General features: G+C 53.1%; 1 protein-coding gene across 2 annotated transcripts; it reads left to right on the plus strand.

Moving 5' to 3' along the window:
- The first annotated feature begins 116 nt into the window (after positions 1-116).
- On the plus strand, positions 117-14,288 carry INTS15 (integrator complex subunit 15). Of its 2 annotated transcripts, none has more exons than XM_027042266.2 (6): positions 117-555; positions 1,087-1,308; positions 3,407-3,572; positions 8,158-8,682; positions 9,681-9,720; positions 13,540-14,288. In XM_027042266.2, exons 1-6 carry the CDS (start codon positions 394-396, stop codon positions 13,739-13,741), a joined length of 1,317 nt encoding a protein of 438 aa, XP_026898067.1. In that variant the 5' UTR covers positions 117-393; the 3' UTR covers positions 13,742-14,288. The 2 variants fall into 2 exon arrangements, with proteins under 2 accessions (XP_026898067.1, XP_026898066.1); XM_027042265.2 differs by having other exon boundaries at positions 118-585.
- The last annotated feature ends 1,753 nt before the right edge of the window (positions 14,289-16,041 follow it).

Consider the following 16,041-nt stretch of genomic DNA (forward strand, 5'->3'; position numbering starts at 1 on the left):
GGGCGGGGCCTGAGGGGCGGGGCGTACCTCCGCGCGGGCCGGCCGAGCCGCCAGGTGGCGCCCTCCCGAGAGTCCGGGCCTCGCCGCGGCCCGCGCTTGGCCCCTGCGGGCCGCCGTCGCCGCGCTCGGCATTCCGCCGCCGTTCGGCCCCGCGGCGTCGGGCTCCCGCTGCCCTCGGTGGCGCCGCAGTCGCACAGCCGGGCGCCCGCTGGCCGGCGGCGGCGATGGCCCCCTGAGCAGGACGGAGCGGGAGCGGCGGACGGGCGGGCGCCGGGGTCGGCGGGCAGAGGTCGTGTCGCGGCCTCTTTGTCTCGGCGGCGGCGGGCGCGCCCGCGGGGCCCGGGGCGGAAGTGCGGACGCGCTCTGGACGCCCCGGGCCGCAGCGGCCGCACCATGAGCGACATCCGCCACTCGCTGCTGCGCCGCGACGCGCTGAGCGCCGCCAAGGAGGTGCTGTACCACCTGGACATCTACTTCAGCAGCCAGCTGCAGAGCGCGCCGCTGCCCATCGTGGACAAGGGCCCCGTGGAGCTGCTCGAGGAGTTCGTGTTCCAGGTGCCCAAGGAGCGCGGCGCGCAGCCCAAGGTGCGGCGGGCGGCCGGGATACCCGCGTCCGCGACGAGGAAACTCCCGCTCCTTTTCCGCCTCTCGAGGTGGCAAGCATTTGCCAAACCACAGACCCGCTTGCTATCTCAGGCTCCGTTCTCGCCCTTGGCCGTGCTCCTTCACAGCAGCCCAGATCCACCTTCTGTGGCGTCCTGAGCATTGCTCAGCCGTGTGCCTGTTTTGCGGGGCGTGCGACAGCCGGGTGTCAGTAGTGCTACAGGAAGAGACGTTAAAGGCCCGTAACCGAGAGTCTTAAACCGCTGTAGGTCATCCTGAGTCCACCCAGGATGATGTACGATTCTGTATAGTGACGTTTCCCGAGATTAACAGAGTTCTGCCCCCTGGGACCCGGCCTTTAGAGGGGTGAACAGTTCCCTGGGGGGGGGGGGGGGGATAGTATTTTCCTGTTTTCTTACTCTACGAATTAACGCATCTGTTGAAGCTAAATTTTTTATCGTTTTTCTTGGATTTGTTTTACAGAGGTTGAATTCACTTCAGGAGCTCCAACTTCTTGAAATCATGTGCAATTATTTCCAGGAGCAAACCAAGGACTCTGTCCGGCAGATTATTTTCTCATCCCTTTTCAGCCCCCAAGGGAACAAGGCTGATGACAGCCGGATGAGCTTGTTGGGAAAACTGGTGTCCATGGCGGTGGCTGTTTGTCGGATCCCAGTGTTGGAGTGTGCAGCCTCCTGGCTCCAGGTACTTCTCTAGAAAGAGCCTTCGGAGAGCCTCTGAAGAGGAGTTTAGTGTCAGGAATTTTCCCTTGTTTGGATTTCAGGAGAGGCCTTTTCTATATGTTATCTCCTCCGTGTTGCTACCCTGCACGCTGATAGCCTCCTCCTATGTTTATAGACAGGTAGTATCCCTTCTTGAGAAAATAATAGTTTGGAGTGGTAAATGGATTTGAGAAGAAAAAAAAAGTTCCATCTTCAGAACAAGTGAAAAATCATTTTCCTTAGTTGAATATGGTAAGTTAATATTCTGAAAACAGCTACACATGTAGCCTCCAAGATAGGATTTTTTGTTTGTTTGTTTAAAGATCATTATAAATTAAATTATACAGTTGGGTCAGTAAGCACGTAACTTGTTTTGCATTGTTCCAGGGTGACATTGCAAACATGATGGCTCTCCCAATGGATATGGAAAGAAGAGCCGTTTTTAAATATCAAAGGAAAAGATGTATATTTACAATAGATTTTGTGTTAGCTGGTACTTTGAAAGATTCATTTTGTTTTGCCTTTTGTTACTCAAGAGTCTTTCAGAAACTGGTAATCTACTTAGAGTAATTATTTAAAAAAACTTTTAACATTTATTTGTTTCTGAGAGGCAGAGACAGAGCACAAGCTGGGCAGGGGCAGGGAGAGAGGGAGACACAGAATCCAAACCTGGCTCCAAGGCTCTGAGCTGTCAGCACAGAGCCTGATGTGGGGCTTGAACCCATGAACCGTGAGATCATGACCTGAGCCAAAGCTGGACACTTAACTGACTAAGCCACCCAGGTGCCCCTACAGTAATTATTAATCAGAACTTTGCTTAACATGATTCGCTATTAAGCTAACAGAATTTACCACGTTCAGTTTCACAGACCTGCTTAATTCTCAAGTATTTGAAATCATTTGGGGTTGTTTCCCCCTCCCCAGTTTATGTAGCTGTTTTGCTTGAAATCTGTTTATCCTCAGAATTTGGTTAGAAACGTATATATTGGTCTCTGTAGCACACAGGTAAGCTTCAGTGGAATCTATACGTTCATTCTCACCAGTCTGACTTCTGGGGAATCTGAACTGATGGTGTGTGCTGTATTTAATCTCACAATTACCTCTATCCCTTGGTAACTTAGTGAAGCCAGGCTTAGCCCCCTGTAATTCATTGCATAATTTCCCATTTATCTCTCCTGATGCTATTGTGCTGGCTTTTTGGCAAAATAAAAGCAGATGTCAATGGCAAGGTCTTGGTGGCTTGAGTCAGGGATTGTCACCGCCACCAACCCTCCACCCCCAGGGGTGAGTGGCTACCACTCCCTGCTAGGGAAGGTAGGGTTGGCTGGTTTGAGGTTGTGGGGGCAAATTTCAGCCTGAGGGAACAATCTGGCACGCTCTCTCCTTGCAGTTTCCCCTGTAGGCCACGGTTGGCCCTTGGAACTAGAACATCCTGAGCAGCTGTTGAATGTGGCCCTAGCTACGCATCGGCCTCTGAGTGGGAAGGAAAAAGGCAGGAGAGGCTGGTGATACAGGATTTGAAAGAATCACGGGAACCCATAAGGATAGGATTGTAAGAGAAAGTGAGAAAGCACTGCTCTAAATTACATGATAGCTCACAAACTCTCCTCAGGCTCTTCAAAGTGGTAGCCACCGTTCATTTCTGCCTTTGGAGTCTTACCTGTCAGGTCCCAAAAGTTGTCATTTCCTCCTCTGAAGTCCAAGGTGATCTTTACTAACTGCACTTCAAAGCAGGGGTCAGCAGGCCTTTTGTGTAAAGGGCAAGACAGGAAATAGTTGAGGCTCTGCGGATCATGCAGAGTGTTTCGCAACCACTCAACTCTGTCCTGGTAGCATAGGAGCTGCCTTACACAACAGGCAAGCAGATGAGCAGATACACGTCTCTGACTTACAAAAACCGGGATGGATTTGGTCCGTGGGCTTTTGCTTGCCAAACCCTGCTTCGGAGTTAGCTGTGAACATCTTTATCTCCTCTGGGAAGTGGATGTGCCCGTTCTGGGGGGGGTCTTCCCCGTGTGTAGGTGGTTGTAGCCTCCCAGCTCACGACACCTGTAGTCACGTGGACTGTGGCTTCTTTCCAGCGGACGCCGGTGGTCTACTGCGTGAGGTTAGCCAGGGCCCTGGTGGACGACTACTGCTGTCTGGTGCCCGGATCCGTGCAGACGCTGAAGCAGATTTTCAGTGCCAGCCCTCGCTTCTGCTGCCAGTTCATCACGTCCGTCACTGCGCTCTATGACCTGTCGTCAGGTAAGCCTTAAACAGCTTGTTGCTCTCAACAAGTTCAGTTCTTGGCCACTTTTGTGTCCCCTCAAACGCCCAGGTAAAACGTCTAGTGAATGCTTTGGCGTTTTTGTCTGTTTGTTTTTGGCTGAAAGTGAAGGAAGTGGGCCACCCTGACTTCTGGAACTTGCTAGCAGGGAGCTTTCCTTAGTCATTCCCTCTTGCCTGGTTCGGAGTGGTCCGAGGGGCAGACGGCCTAAAACACGCTAGGGTCAGATATCTGGGGAAGACATGGCTTTCTCCCCAGGCAGGATTTGCTTCGTTATCCCTCACTGTTATTTTGAAACATAACAAAATTTCAGGAAAGTTACAAGATTATTGGAAGTTGCAAGACTCCCGCCTGGGTTCACCACCTGTTAACATTTGCCATGTTTCTCTCCTTTCTTCCTCTCTTTCTCTGCCCCTCTCTCATACTCACTCACAAGTACTGGTTTTTCCTGAACTTTTGAGGGTTTGTTACTAACGTCTTGTACTAAGTCCTTAAATATGTATCTTTCTCCCAGGAACAAGAACGTCCCCTTACTTAACCAAGATACTGTTATCACGCCCAAGAAACTAAATATTGAGGGAACAGTATTTTCTCTTATATAGCCTATATTCAGATTTCCCTGATTATCTCAATAATAACCTCTCCCCTGTCCCCCCCCAGAGGTCCGGAGAATTCAGGATTCCATCAGGGATTATACATTATACATGGCTGTTACGTCATTTTGGCCCTTTCAAATCTTGAACAGATGAAGCATTTTAAAAAGTCTCTTTGACGTTGACTTTTTTTTTTTTTTTAACATTTATTCATTTTTGAGAGACAGAGTACAAGCAGGGGAGGGGCAGAGAGAGAGGGAGGCACAGAATCCGAAGCAGGCTCCAGGCTCTGAGCTGTCAGCACGCAGCCCGACGTGGGGCTTGAACTCACAAACCACGAGATCATTACCTGAGAAGAGTCGGACGCTTAACCGACCCAGCCACCCAGGTGCCCCCCGACACTGATGTTTTGGAAGAGCTCAGACCTGTTGTTCTGCAGAATGTCCCTCAATTTAGATTTATCTGGTCGTTTCCTTGTGCAAGATTCGAGTTCAACATTTTTGGCAACAGTCACATCGAGGTGGTGACGTGTTTTCAGCCTGTTGCATGAGGAGGCTCGCGTGCGGCTTCTGTTGTGAGGTTTCTGAGGCTTCCTCAGGGAGATGCCGGGTGAAGTTCTCCGGGCAGCCAGTAGATGGCATTTGACTTCAACTGGGAGGAGCCTGTGTGCCCCGTCCCTGCCCAGCGTCAGGGGCCCTCTGGTCCAGTCATTTTCTGCAGACTCCAAATCGAGAAAACCAGTATCAACCTCTCCGGTTGAGCTGGAGTGGGAGTCTCAGACCCACACTCGCTGGGCTCTGCTGCCTTCTTTCCTCCCCAGGGATGACTTCCGGGGAACACGGGTTGACAGACAGGGCTTTGTGGAGCAAACAGGGCTCTGTCCTTGCGTGACCCCCATGGCTCATGTGAGCCCCTGGACAGGCTGCGGCCCTGGGTTTCCACATGGGAAAGTTTTGGACCTCATCCTGGTGAGCAGTTTTTCTGCAGAAAAGCCTGCTTTTCTGCTTCAGGTTCCTCCTCCTTTGCCCTCCGCTCTTGCTGCTCAGAGGGCCGACCAGCAGTCTCCTATTCTGGTCTGAAGCCTAAACCAGCAGCTGGAGAGCCTTCAACGACATTTCTGCTTCTGTACAGCCCAGCAGCACCCTGAGTATATACTTGGACCTTTATTTCCACCTCCCTTGCTGTTCAGCTTTTCCGTTCTCTTGAGAAAGCTCACGTGGACGTAGTGTGGACGTTGACATGCGTATCATGGTCACATGCGCCTTCTGCCTTTTCTGTCACGGCAGCGTGCCCCTGGGACTAGGGCAGGTCTTGTGAGCGGTGCCCTGCGGCCGGAGTGGGATTCTCCCTGGCGCTCTCCTGCAGAGGCTTCCTCAGAGCGTTGGATAGCTGGGAACAGTAGTCGGGCCCTTAGTTTTCCCATAGGAAAGATTTAATTCAACCCTTTGTGTAGCTTCCCGGTTGATCAGTGATTCCACGCCATCAAGGATGGAAATTGACCTTAACACTGGGAACAGATTAGCGTGGAAAAGGAGCCAATGTTCAGAGAATACCGCCAGTGTTCTAGCATGGACGTGAGACATGGTGTTTTTCTCTTAAGCCAGTTTGCCAGTCTGATATGTCAGTGATTTTTGTTTTTTTTACAACTGCCTTATGGAGGTACGATTGACATACAAAAAGCTGTACATTTCTAATGTATACAGCCTGGTGAGTCTGGAGATAGGGAGGTCGCCAGGCACACAGCAGTGGTGCGGTGGCCGTGGCGGATGGACCTGGAGTCCACGGTCAGAATGGTGACCGCTGTTGCCCTTGAGAGCCTTCCTGGGGAGTCTGTGCCTTCCAGACCACAGGATGGAAGAAACTCCCCTAAGGAGACAGAACCTTGTCTTGCCCGGATGGTGCAGACAAGCTGGGTCTCTGAGTAGGATGGTTCGCTCAAGTCCACACACACACTGCACACGCTGGGCACACACACCTCCCTCAGGCTCTCAGAGGTGCCTCAGCAGGTGTGTGTGTGTGTGTCGGGAAGGAGAGGTGGCGTGCCCGACAAGAAGGTGTGAAATTGGCGTTCCCTCTCGGGTGATAAAGGGGCCACACACAGGGTCCCCCCCGACCACACACACATTTTACCAAGTAAAGGCTGCAGACGACATTTCATGACGGAAGGGCAGGGCACAGTTTAACTGCAGAGCAGAAGGCATGATCTCAGGGAAGAAGGCCCCGGTCCCTTGAGAAAGAGCAGCTGGAGCCTCCATGCACACGTGTCTTGCTCGCCCCACGCTCTCCTGTCTCATGTTTGGCTCCGGCCTCAGCGTCCTGGACGGGCTTCTGTCATCTTTAGCGCTCCTCCAGCTGAGGGCTCAACAGCCCCAGAGACAGGAGGCCGGACACCCGCTCCCGTGCTCGCAGACGACCCAAGGGCTTTGTGCACCAGCCCCAGGATGGCAGTACGGCCAGCTGGTTAAGAGCCAGGCCACCTGAGGCCAGATCTGGGCTGGCCTCATACTTAAAAACTTTTTTAAAAATATTTATTTATTTTTGAGAGAGAGAGAAAGACAGAGTGTACGAGTGGGGGAGGGGCAGAGAGACAGGGAGACACAGAATCTGAAGCAGACTCCAGGCTCTGAGCTGTCAGCACAGAGCCTGATGCGGGGCTCGAACTCACAAACTGAGATCATGACCTGAGCTGAAGTCAGACGCTTGACTGACTGAGCCACCCAGGCTCTCCAAAGCTTTTTTTTTTTTTTTTTTAATGGACCTCAGGTACACAGAATTTGATTATTCATCATCCTTGGTCTGTGATACTTAATTTTTTTTTAATGTTTATTTATTTTTGGGAGAGACAGAGACAGAATGCAAGTAGGTTAGGGGCAGAGAGAGAGGGAGACACGGAATCCGAAGTAGGCTCCAGGCTCTGAGCTGTCAGCACAGAGCCCGACATGGGGCTCGAACTCACGAACCGTGAGAGCATGACCTGAACCAAAGTCGGATGCTCAACCGACTGAACCACCCGGGCACCCCATACTCATTTTTTTTTTTTTAACTTTTTAAGGTTTATTTATTTTTGAGAGAAAGAGACAGTGTGTGAGATGGGCAGAGAGAAAGGGAGACACAGAATCTGAAGCAGGGTCTAGGCTTCGAGCTGTCAGCGCAGAGCCTGACATGGTGCTCCAACTCATGAACTATAAGATCATGTCCTGAGCCAGAGTCGGACACTTAAACCAACTGAGCCACCCAGGCGCCCCTGACCTCATACTTTTAGTGAGTCCTGGGGAAGTGACTTAACATCGTCGTGCCTCAATTTCGTCATCCGTTCTATAAATAGGTGGCTTGTTTGAGGAGTGAGTTGATCTGTGTAAAGGATTTAGAACAGTGCCTGGCCCATCGCAAAACCAGAAGGAATGTCAACATTTATTTTTATTGCTCTTCTCTGTCTAGGCTATGGAACGTGCAGGGTCTCCAGGGTCATGGCAGGTCAGGCTTTGCGTAGACAGATTCCAGATTTGGGGCTGGGATGGCTCTTGGTAGCTGACTGACCACAGACCACACTCTGAACTGTTCTGTGAAGGCCACTGTAGCCGTCACAGGAGACAAAAGCTACTCTCCGGGAAGGGATGGGGGGTTGGCGGTAGTTTGGGACATAAAGAGTGTGCAGATGTATTTACATTGACCCATGGGATGAACTTCAGGGCATTGGAGGAGTTCTAGGGAAGTGTTGATTTAACATATTTTTTTGAACCCCACTGTGGCCAGACAGTCCTGGCTCCGGGGCTAAACATTGGCCAGGACAAGGGTCTCAGCCCTCACGCAGGGGACGTTCTAGGAAAGGGGACAGAAAATAGGTAGGCGGAGCACGTAGTGTGAACGTCAGGTGCTGCTGAGCTGTGTGCACTTCGGGGTCCGTCTCCCGCCATCCACTTATGTCACTGGGGCCGCACACCCACCTGACTTACGGCATCTTTGTTGGCAGATGACCTCATCCCACCGTTGGACTTGCTCGAGATGATTGTCAGCTGGATTTTTGAGGACCCGAGGTTGATTCTCATCACTTTTTTAAATACCCCGATTGCCGCCAGTCTCCCAATAGGATTTTTAGAGCTCACGCCGCTCACTGGATTGATCCGCTGGTGTGTGAAGGCCCCTCTGGCTTATAAACGGAAGAAGAAGCCCTCCTTGTCCAACGGGCACGTCGCCACCAAAGTTACAAAGGACTCGGGAGGGATGGACAGAGACCCCCACCTCCTGTACTCGAAACTCCACCTCAACGTCCTCCAGGTCCTCATGATGCTGCAGGTGCACTTAACCGAGAAGAATCTTTATGGGCGCCTGGGGCTCGTCCTGTTTGACCACATGGTCCCACTAGTGGAGGAGATCAACAGGTTGGCGGATGAACTGAACCCCCTAAACGCCTCCCAGGAGATCGAGCTCTCTCTGGACCGGCTGGCGCAGGCCCTGCAGGTGGCCATGGCCTCTGGAGCCCTGCTGTGCACGAGAGGTGAGGACTCCCTCGCCCGGGCCCTCCTGGAAGGAAAATAGGGACTCCTGGACCAGTGCTGCTCTCTGCCCCTTCACAGCTTCTCTCCTCGTAGCGTGAGGGACAAGGGCAAAGTTGCACAGCTTCCCCAGGTAGAACACTGACTGTGATGTCTGAGTGTCTCCTGGCCACTTTGCCCAGGAGCAGGGACCCTTTGGGAGTGAGGAGGATCCCTCACTGTCTCTCCTCACAGAGAACCCTTTCTTTTCCTGCGTCCTTTTTTTATTGAGGCACACGTTACCTACCACGGTGCACAGGTTCAAGTGCGCAAAACATTCCCTTCACCTGCATCCAGGTCCCTGATTCTCCACTGCGGTGCTGGCCTCTCCCATTGGCTCGTAGAACTTGTGCTTGCTTAGTGACTGTGGGCTTACAGAAGTGGCCTGTGGCCCCAGCTGGCGCTCACGTGATACGTTTCCCACTCGGCACTCTTGGGACACCTGGGCCATCTGCTCTGCTCGGTGAGAGCCTTGCCACTGGAGCCTTTCCTAGCCACCTGCTGGATGGCCAGTAGACCTGCCCCTTCTCCTGAGGCATGTACTCTTTTGGGGGCCTCATTGTTAAAGCAAGAATTGAAGGAAGAGAGAACGCAGGGTTTTTTTGTTTTGTTTTGTTTTTTTAAGTTTGTTTTGAGAGAGAGAGAGACCACATGAGTTGGGGAGGGGCAGAGAGAGTGGAGAGAGAGAGAATCCCAAGTAGGTTCTGTGCTGCCAGCGCAGAGCCTGATGCAGGGCTCAAGCCCACGAGGCCGGGAGATTGACCTGAGCTGAAACCATGAGTTGGCCACTTAATCAACTGAGCCGCTCAGGCGCCCCGAGAGACTGCAGTTTCTGAGTGGTGATGGGACAAGGCAGTACAGGCACTATTGCTGTCTTACCGGTGTCCTTGAAAAGAACTCAGTGAACATTTCACCTTGTTGTCTCCAGTCTGTTCCTGATCATGCGTCTCCTTGATTTCAGATGACCTGAGAACCCTGTGCTCCAGGCTGCCCCATAATAAGTAAGTGCCCTCTCGAATAATTCTACCTGGGCGGGGGTGGGCTGGACCTCTTGTCCTGGCTTCCTGGACAGGACAGCCAGCTTCCTGGCTTCCATGTGTAAGGAGCTGCCGAAGGACCCGATGATAAGTGGGGGGTGAGATAGCATGACCCACGTGAGAGAGCAACTCGAGGAGATGCGCTCACCTTGCCTGGGAGTCCAGGAAAGAAACCTGAGCCAGTTCGGAGCCATTTACCGCTCGCTTAAATTAGCGCACGTGTTTTGTGGTGACTCCCGGCGTCCATGCGCGTGTTGTTGGTGGTATCGTGGGTTGCGCAGCCCTCTGGGAAACACTTCAGAGCCCTGGCCTAGGGCACAGCGTGGCAGTTAGGCCTTGTCGATGGATGGCACTGACTGGGTTCTGAGCATGGGTCTAACTGGTTTTCTGTGCTGCTCGGGCAATCCCTTCACCTGTTTCTGAGCCTCCGTTTCCTCCTCTGTAAAGTTGGCCGGGGGAGGGGGCGGGTAATTCGCCTGTGCCCTGGGTTGGAGGAAGGATCAAATGTGTTGGTGCTTGTAAACTTCCAGGCCGAGTCCCTGGCTCGTGGGAATCTGCCCGTAAATGGTGGCTATTGTCACGATTTGGGGGTAGTGGTGATGACAGAGGTGAGGAGCGGGAGCTGTGTGGTCACAGCTTCTGGGGGAGAGTCCAGGCCGCTGCTTGCCGTCTGAATGACCTTCGGCAAGTTCCTTATCTCCCACTGCCTTGTTTTGATGTAAAATCAAAAAAAATAACAGTACCTGCCTCTTGTCTGCTCCCCTCACCTCTCCTGCCCCGCCCCTGAGGTAGGATTTTTGCGAAGATTAGAGTAAAAACTCAGTGCTTGGACCAGGCCTTGGTGTGTACCAAGTATCTAAGAAGTATTAGCTGCTGTTGCTCTTACTGTTATACTCAAAACTTAGGCATGTCGCTTGATGTGATTAGTTTCATTGACTCTAAGAAGCAGAAGCCAAGGGTGCAAAAATGTCTCATGCAAATACAGCATCACTAGTAGCAAAAAGTTGGAAGCTACCTAACAGTCCCAAAGCATGGGAATCCCTAGTAAATCAGTAGTGATACATCAGAAGGGCAGAAATTATGTATCCACTGAAAAGAGTAATTGTGGCGTCCTGATGAGGAAATGTTACAGTTGAAGGCAGAACTCCGGCCACCAGGGTAGTGTGCACAGGGACAGAAAACAGTCAGTGAAGCCGGTAGGATTACTAACACTCTTCTTTCTTTAGACCGTCAGGGGCCGGGGCTCCAGGGCTGGCGTTGGCAGGCAGTGTGGATGGAGGGTGCGCGAGCCCGCCGCGTGTGCTCACGGCTGCCCAGGGCCTGGCCCGCCATCGCCGCCAGGGCCGGTGCCCCTGGGCACATGTGGCAGACCAGTAACCGGGATCGGCCAAAGGCCAGCTCGTGGGCTGATGGCGAGAGTGGTTGCAGCCTGAGGTCTGCGTCCCCGTGTGTGGTTGGGGACTCCGTGTCAGACCCTGCAGCGAGGGGCGGCTTCTGTCAGGTGCCTGGGTAGATCCGAAAACTGAGTATAACTGAGTATCGTATTGGTGGAGTGCGATGGCTCCTGGTGAAGTAGAACGGTCCTGCTTGAGATACTCTGTCAACAGCATAGACAGCTGTCCAGAGGGCCACCTTTCCCTCAAGAGCCCATACTGTTCCTTTCTTGCCCCCACCCCCACCCCTGGGTGTAGGAAAATTCCCTGGCATCTGAAGACATTGTTTGTATAAATAGGTATCTTTCTGCCCCTCTTCCAATAATCCCGTTGTAGTATTTCTCTTCTTTGTGCACAGCTCTTATTTCATATCTAATGTTTTTAGGACATTAAAATGATGACAGGGTTTAAATCCTTTGTCACCTCAGCATTATCGCTAGAGGTCCCCATTGGAACCCCGGTGGAACTTAACAGCCGGCGCTAGGCCCTGCCCTCCTGGCACATACCGGACGGACAGCCTGGCACCGATGCACGCAGAGGACTTGTAGTCACTTGGAAACTTTCTTTGACTTGTGATAGTCTTTTTTCTGTTGTCTTTCTGAATAGACTGGAAACTTCTTGAAACCCATTTTATCTCTGGCACAGTATGCAGGTTCAAACGAATGTATGACCTAAATTTTGCCTCTGTAACACCCTCCTTAGATTTATTTGTTTGCTTATTTTGATTGAATTCCTCACCCTGAGTTATAAAAAAATAGTAACATAAATGAAAAGGGGCTCAGAAGAGCTTCAGGCCAGGCACCAGCTTTTTTCCTGACCTCGGCTTACTTTCTGAGCTCCTCCTGTGGGCTCTGGGCACCAGACTTTATACCGGGGGGTGGGGGGTGGACAGGGGGAACGGCAGTGACAGTCAGTCTGCACACAGCTTAGCCCCCACCTGTCAGAGCTCCGGGTAGCTGGCTGACAGTAGCCAGGGCAGGGTGGCCTGGGGTTGCTCCTGGACCCAGCAGGGCAGTGTGAGGGAGAGACAAGGAAGTCCTGAGTGTGAATGGTTGATGATGTGGAGAGGCCGGTGTAGACACTGCAGACACAGAACCCAATTGAGGCGTGGCCTTGGGGTGTAGCTAGGAAAGCGAGAGCAGAGCCAGTCTGTCCCACGCAGAGGCCAGGGGAGAGAGGGGAGAGGCCAGGCTGGGGAAGGAGGCCTCCGTCCTGAAGAGGAGAGGGCCAGAGAAGCTTCTCTGATTCCGGCGTTAACTGGGTGGGTGATTGGGTATTTGGTGCTAACTGCAGGGGGTGGGCGGGCTAAGGCCTGGAAGCTCCTGATGTGGGAAAGTTAGCAATCTTTGCTGGTCTCTCTGGGAGGGAGTGTGGGGCTGGCGAAGATAGGACTGATCAGAGGGAACTCTTCAGGGAGATCCAGAAGGGACCAACACTGGAAACTGAAGGGGATTCCAGGAGGGAGACCCAGGCCATGGATGTCCCGAACCACAGAGAGGAGAGCACAGGGCGGAGAAGGTGCGGGGCACCTGGGACTTGGGGCGGTGGTGGGCGGGAGGGTGTTGGGGAAGGAGTGATGGGGTATGAAGAGTAGGGCTGGCGTGTGGCTGTCACCCTGGAGTGAAGGAGCAAATGAGCAGGAGGGTTGGAGCCTCCTGGTGGGGGTGGGGGAGGTGGCCCCTGAAGGTGGGAAAGGGCTGGGTCCCGGCCGGGGCCATCCCAGGGGCGGGGCCATCGTGGGGGCGGGGCCTACCCTATTTAGGGCGGAGTCTATGAAAGACCTGCTTTCTAGTGGCTGTGCTTGGAATTCAGCTGAGACTCAGTCACTACGCATGACTCTGTGGCCCGCTGTCCTTCGTGCCATCAGGCCTTGGTCACGATCCTCCTAAGTGTACACTTGGGGCTGAGCCAGATGTGGAAGTCCCCAGGCCACAGACACTGAGGCTGTGCCCAGAGCTCCTGGGGACTGTAAGCCTCGTGCAGACCCTTCCTCCGCAGCCTTCTCGCCGCCCTGCCTCCAGCGCCGCCTTGTGGTTTCTCCGATGCGATGCCGCAGGATCCTCTCTGCTGGGGGGGGGGGGGGGGGGGTGTCTCCGTCTCAATCCTGCCACCTCCAGGTCACTTCTCCTGCCGCTGTTCCCCAGCCACAAGCCGCCCCCATGCAACGCGTGTTCACAGACCTCCATGCCTGGAAACGTGCAGGCTCTGGACCTGCAGCTGGTGCCCCTCCTGGCGCTCGCGCGAGGCCACCGCCGATCCAGGCCTTCTGTCCTTCCCGGCCGCAGCACATCCACGAGTGGACAGGCCCGCCCAGCCGCCGCACACCTAACCCTTGTCCTTGTATTTGCAGCCTGCTCCAGCTGGTGATCTCGGGCCCGGTGCAGCAGGCGCCCCACGCGGCGCTCCCCCCAGGCTTCTACCCTCACATCCACACGCCCCCGCTGGGCTACGGGGCCGTGCCGGCCCACCCCGCCGCCCACCCCGCGCTGCCCACGCACCCGGGCCACACCTTCATCTCGGGCATGACGTTCCCGTTCAGGCCCATCCGCTAGTCCGGCCCCGCATGCCGCCGAGTGGCAGTGTGCCTTCCGCCGGGGCCGGAGGAAGCCTTCCAGAGAAAGGGGGAGCCACCCCATAGAAGAGGACCTTTGGGGGGCAGCCGGCGGCCCCCCTCCCCGCCCCTCAGCGGCAGGACTGTCTTGGCGCGGAAGCTGCGCAGCGTGGGGAAGTCCGGGTGCCTCCCGCCCGGGTGACTGTCACAGGAGTCCAGACCAGATGGATGGAAGGAAGAAGGCGCCCCGAATGGGATGGGCGTCCCCGGTGCTGATTCCTCCAGCCCGAGGGCCTGTGTGGCGTTTCAGATGTGCCGGGAGCCCGAGCGGCCGGGCACGGGTGTCATGAGCAGCCTTTGCAGGTCCGTTTGGCTTCTCTGCTTGTGAATGTGGCAGGTCCCTGTCCCCAGGGTCTCCAGTAGCTCTGAGAGCTCGACGCTGGGTGGGGGACCCGGCCAGGGCCGCCCTCACCGCCGAGGAGCTTCTCTGTTTTATTGGGGTCTAAATTTTCCTTTCATATGTTCAAATAAATTTTTTCTAAACTGTTTTATAGAGTTTATGGAATGTATTCTTAAAACTTAGTAAACGTGAGGGGCGCCTGGGTGGCTCAGTTGATCAAGCGTCCGACTTCAGCTCAGGTCATGATCTCAGGGTTCGTGGGCTCTGTGCTGACAGCCTGGAGCCTGAAGCCTGCCTCGGATTCTGTGTCTCCCTCTCCCTGCACCACCCCTGCTTATACTCTGTCTCTCTCTCTCTTTCTCTCTAAAGTAAATAAACATATAAAAAATTAAAAAAAGAAAAAAAAAACAAACTTAGTAAACGTGAGCGGCAGCAATGCCCTGTCTGCAGTCATCAGGGAGAGAAGACGGGATACAATTTTAGGCACTTCTTTTGACAGAAACCCAGCAGATAGTGTCCCCTCCACCGTGCAGGGGCGCCCCAGGGCTGTCTGCTTCCCTTGGTTTTTTCCTAGCATGCGATGGAAGGTATCAGCTTTGATTTCTCATTTACTAGTTTTGGGAAGGAAAGGTCCCGGTAACTATGAGGTTGCACTGCCCTGGGCTAAAAGTGAGGAATGAGAGAGGGTCACAGTGAACAGTGAGCAGTAAAGGGCCGAGATTAACCTGTGGGATGAAATGTAACCCTGCGGTTTGTCTGCCCTTGTGTTCCTGGCCAGAGGCCATGACAGGAGAGCAGACCAAACCAGATTGCCTAATAAATTCCTGTGTGTGTTTTTTCAAGTCTGGAGTTTGGGGCATCCCTCAAGATAAGGAGCAATGAGCCAGAGGCAGCTGCATGTTAAGGGCCATCCTTGGTTGGAAAGGACCCCAACCGCAAGTGCTTTCTCAGCCACAGGAGCCTGTGGCTTTCAGGGGTTCCCCGCCATGTTCAGCCAGTGGGTAAGAATCGGCCTGCAAGTGAAGCCTCTGCAGGGAATCTGTTTTTCTTTCTTTGTTTTTTGCTTTTTTGTTTTTTTTTATAATTTAAAAAAATGTTTTTATTTTATTTTTGAGGCAGAGAGAGACAGAGCATGAGCGAGAGAGGGGCAGAGAGAGGGAGACACAGAATCCGAAGCAGGCTCCAGGCTCCAAGCTGTCAGCACAGAGCCCGATGCGGGGCTCGAACTTCCAAAATTCCTTAGAGACTTACTCTATCCCTGACCCCCTCCCAACCTGAGGGTATATAATGAGTTACCTGTCACAATCCCAGTGCAGCTCTTCCTGCCCACGAGTCCTGTCCCCTTGCTTTAATAAAATCACCTTTTTGTACAAAAGACGTCTTCAAGAATTCTTTCTTGGCCATTGGCTCCGGACCACCCCGCCATCAACCCAAAAACTTCATCACTGGTCCCAGGAATTCAGCTGCCATTTTCAAGGCTACTTCAGAGCCTAGTCCCAGGGCAGAGTAAGGTCAGATGTCACAAAGTTTACTGCTCTTACCAAGATCAGCCATTTTTTTAAACAGGTACTTCTTGGGATGCTGCAAGCTTTTAGCTCATTGCTGGTGATCCAAAAAGGTTGATTTTGTATTGCTGTTATGAAGGGGCTGGCTTTCGGAATCCCTTACTCCACGATTTTCATTGACTTCAATTCCTTAGCATTCCATTTTGAATTTATATGTTGATGTTTTAGCTATATCTCAGGATTTTAGTTTAGTTTTTTTTTGGGGGGGGGTTCTCTAGGGATTGTAATTACGGGTGCCTAACTAGACTGTGGTCTACTAAGTTAGTATTTTAACACTTAGAGCAAAGTGTACAAACCTTACAACTTTACCGCAACATTATACGTATTTTAAAGAAC

Source organism: Acinonyx jubatus, chromosome E3 (assembly GCF_027475565.1).
Source record: "Acinonyx jubatus isolate Ajub_Pintada_27869175 chromosome E3, VMU_Ajub_asm_v1.0, whole genome shotgun sequence".
Lineage (NCBI taxonomy): Eukaryota > Metazoa > Chordata > Mammalia > Carnivora > Felidae > Acinonyx > Acinonyx jubatus.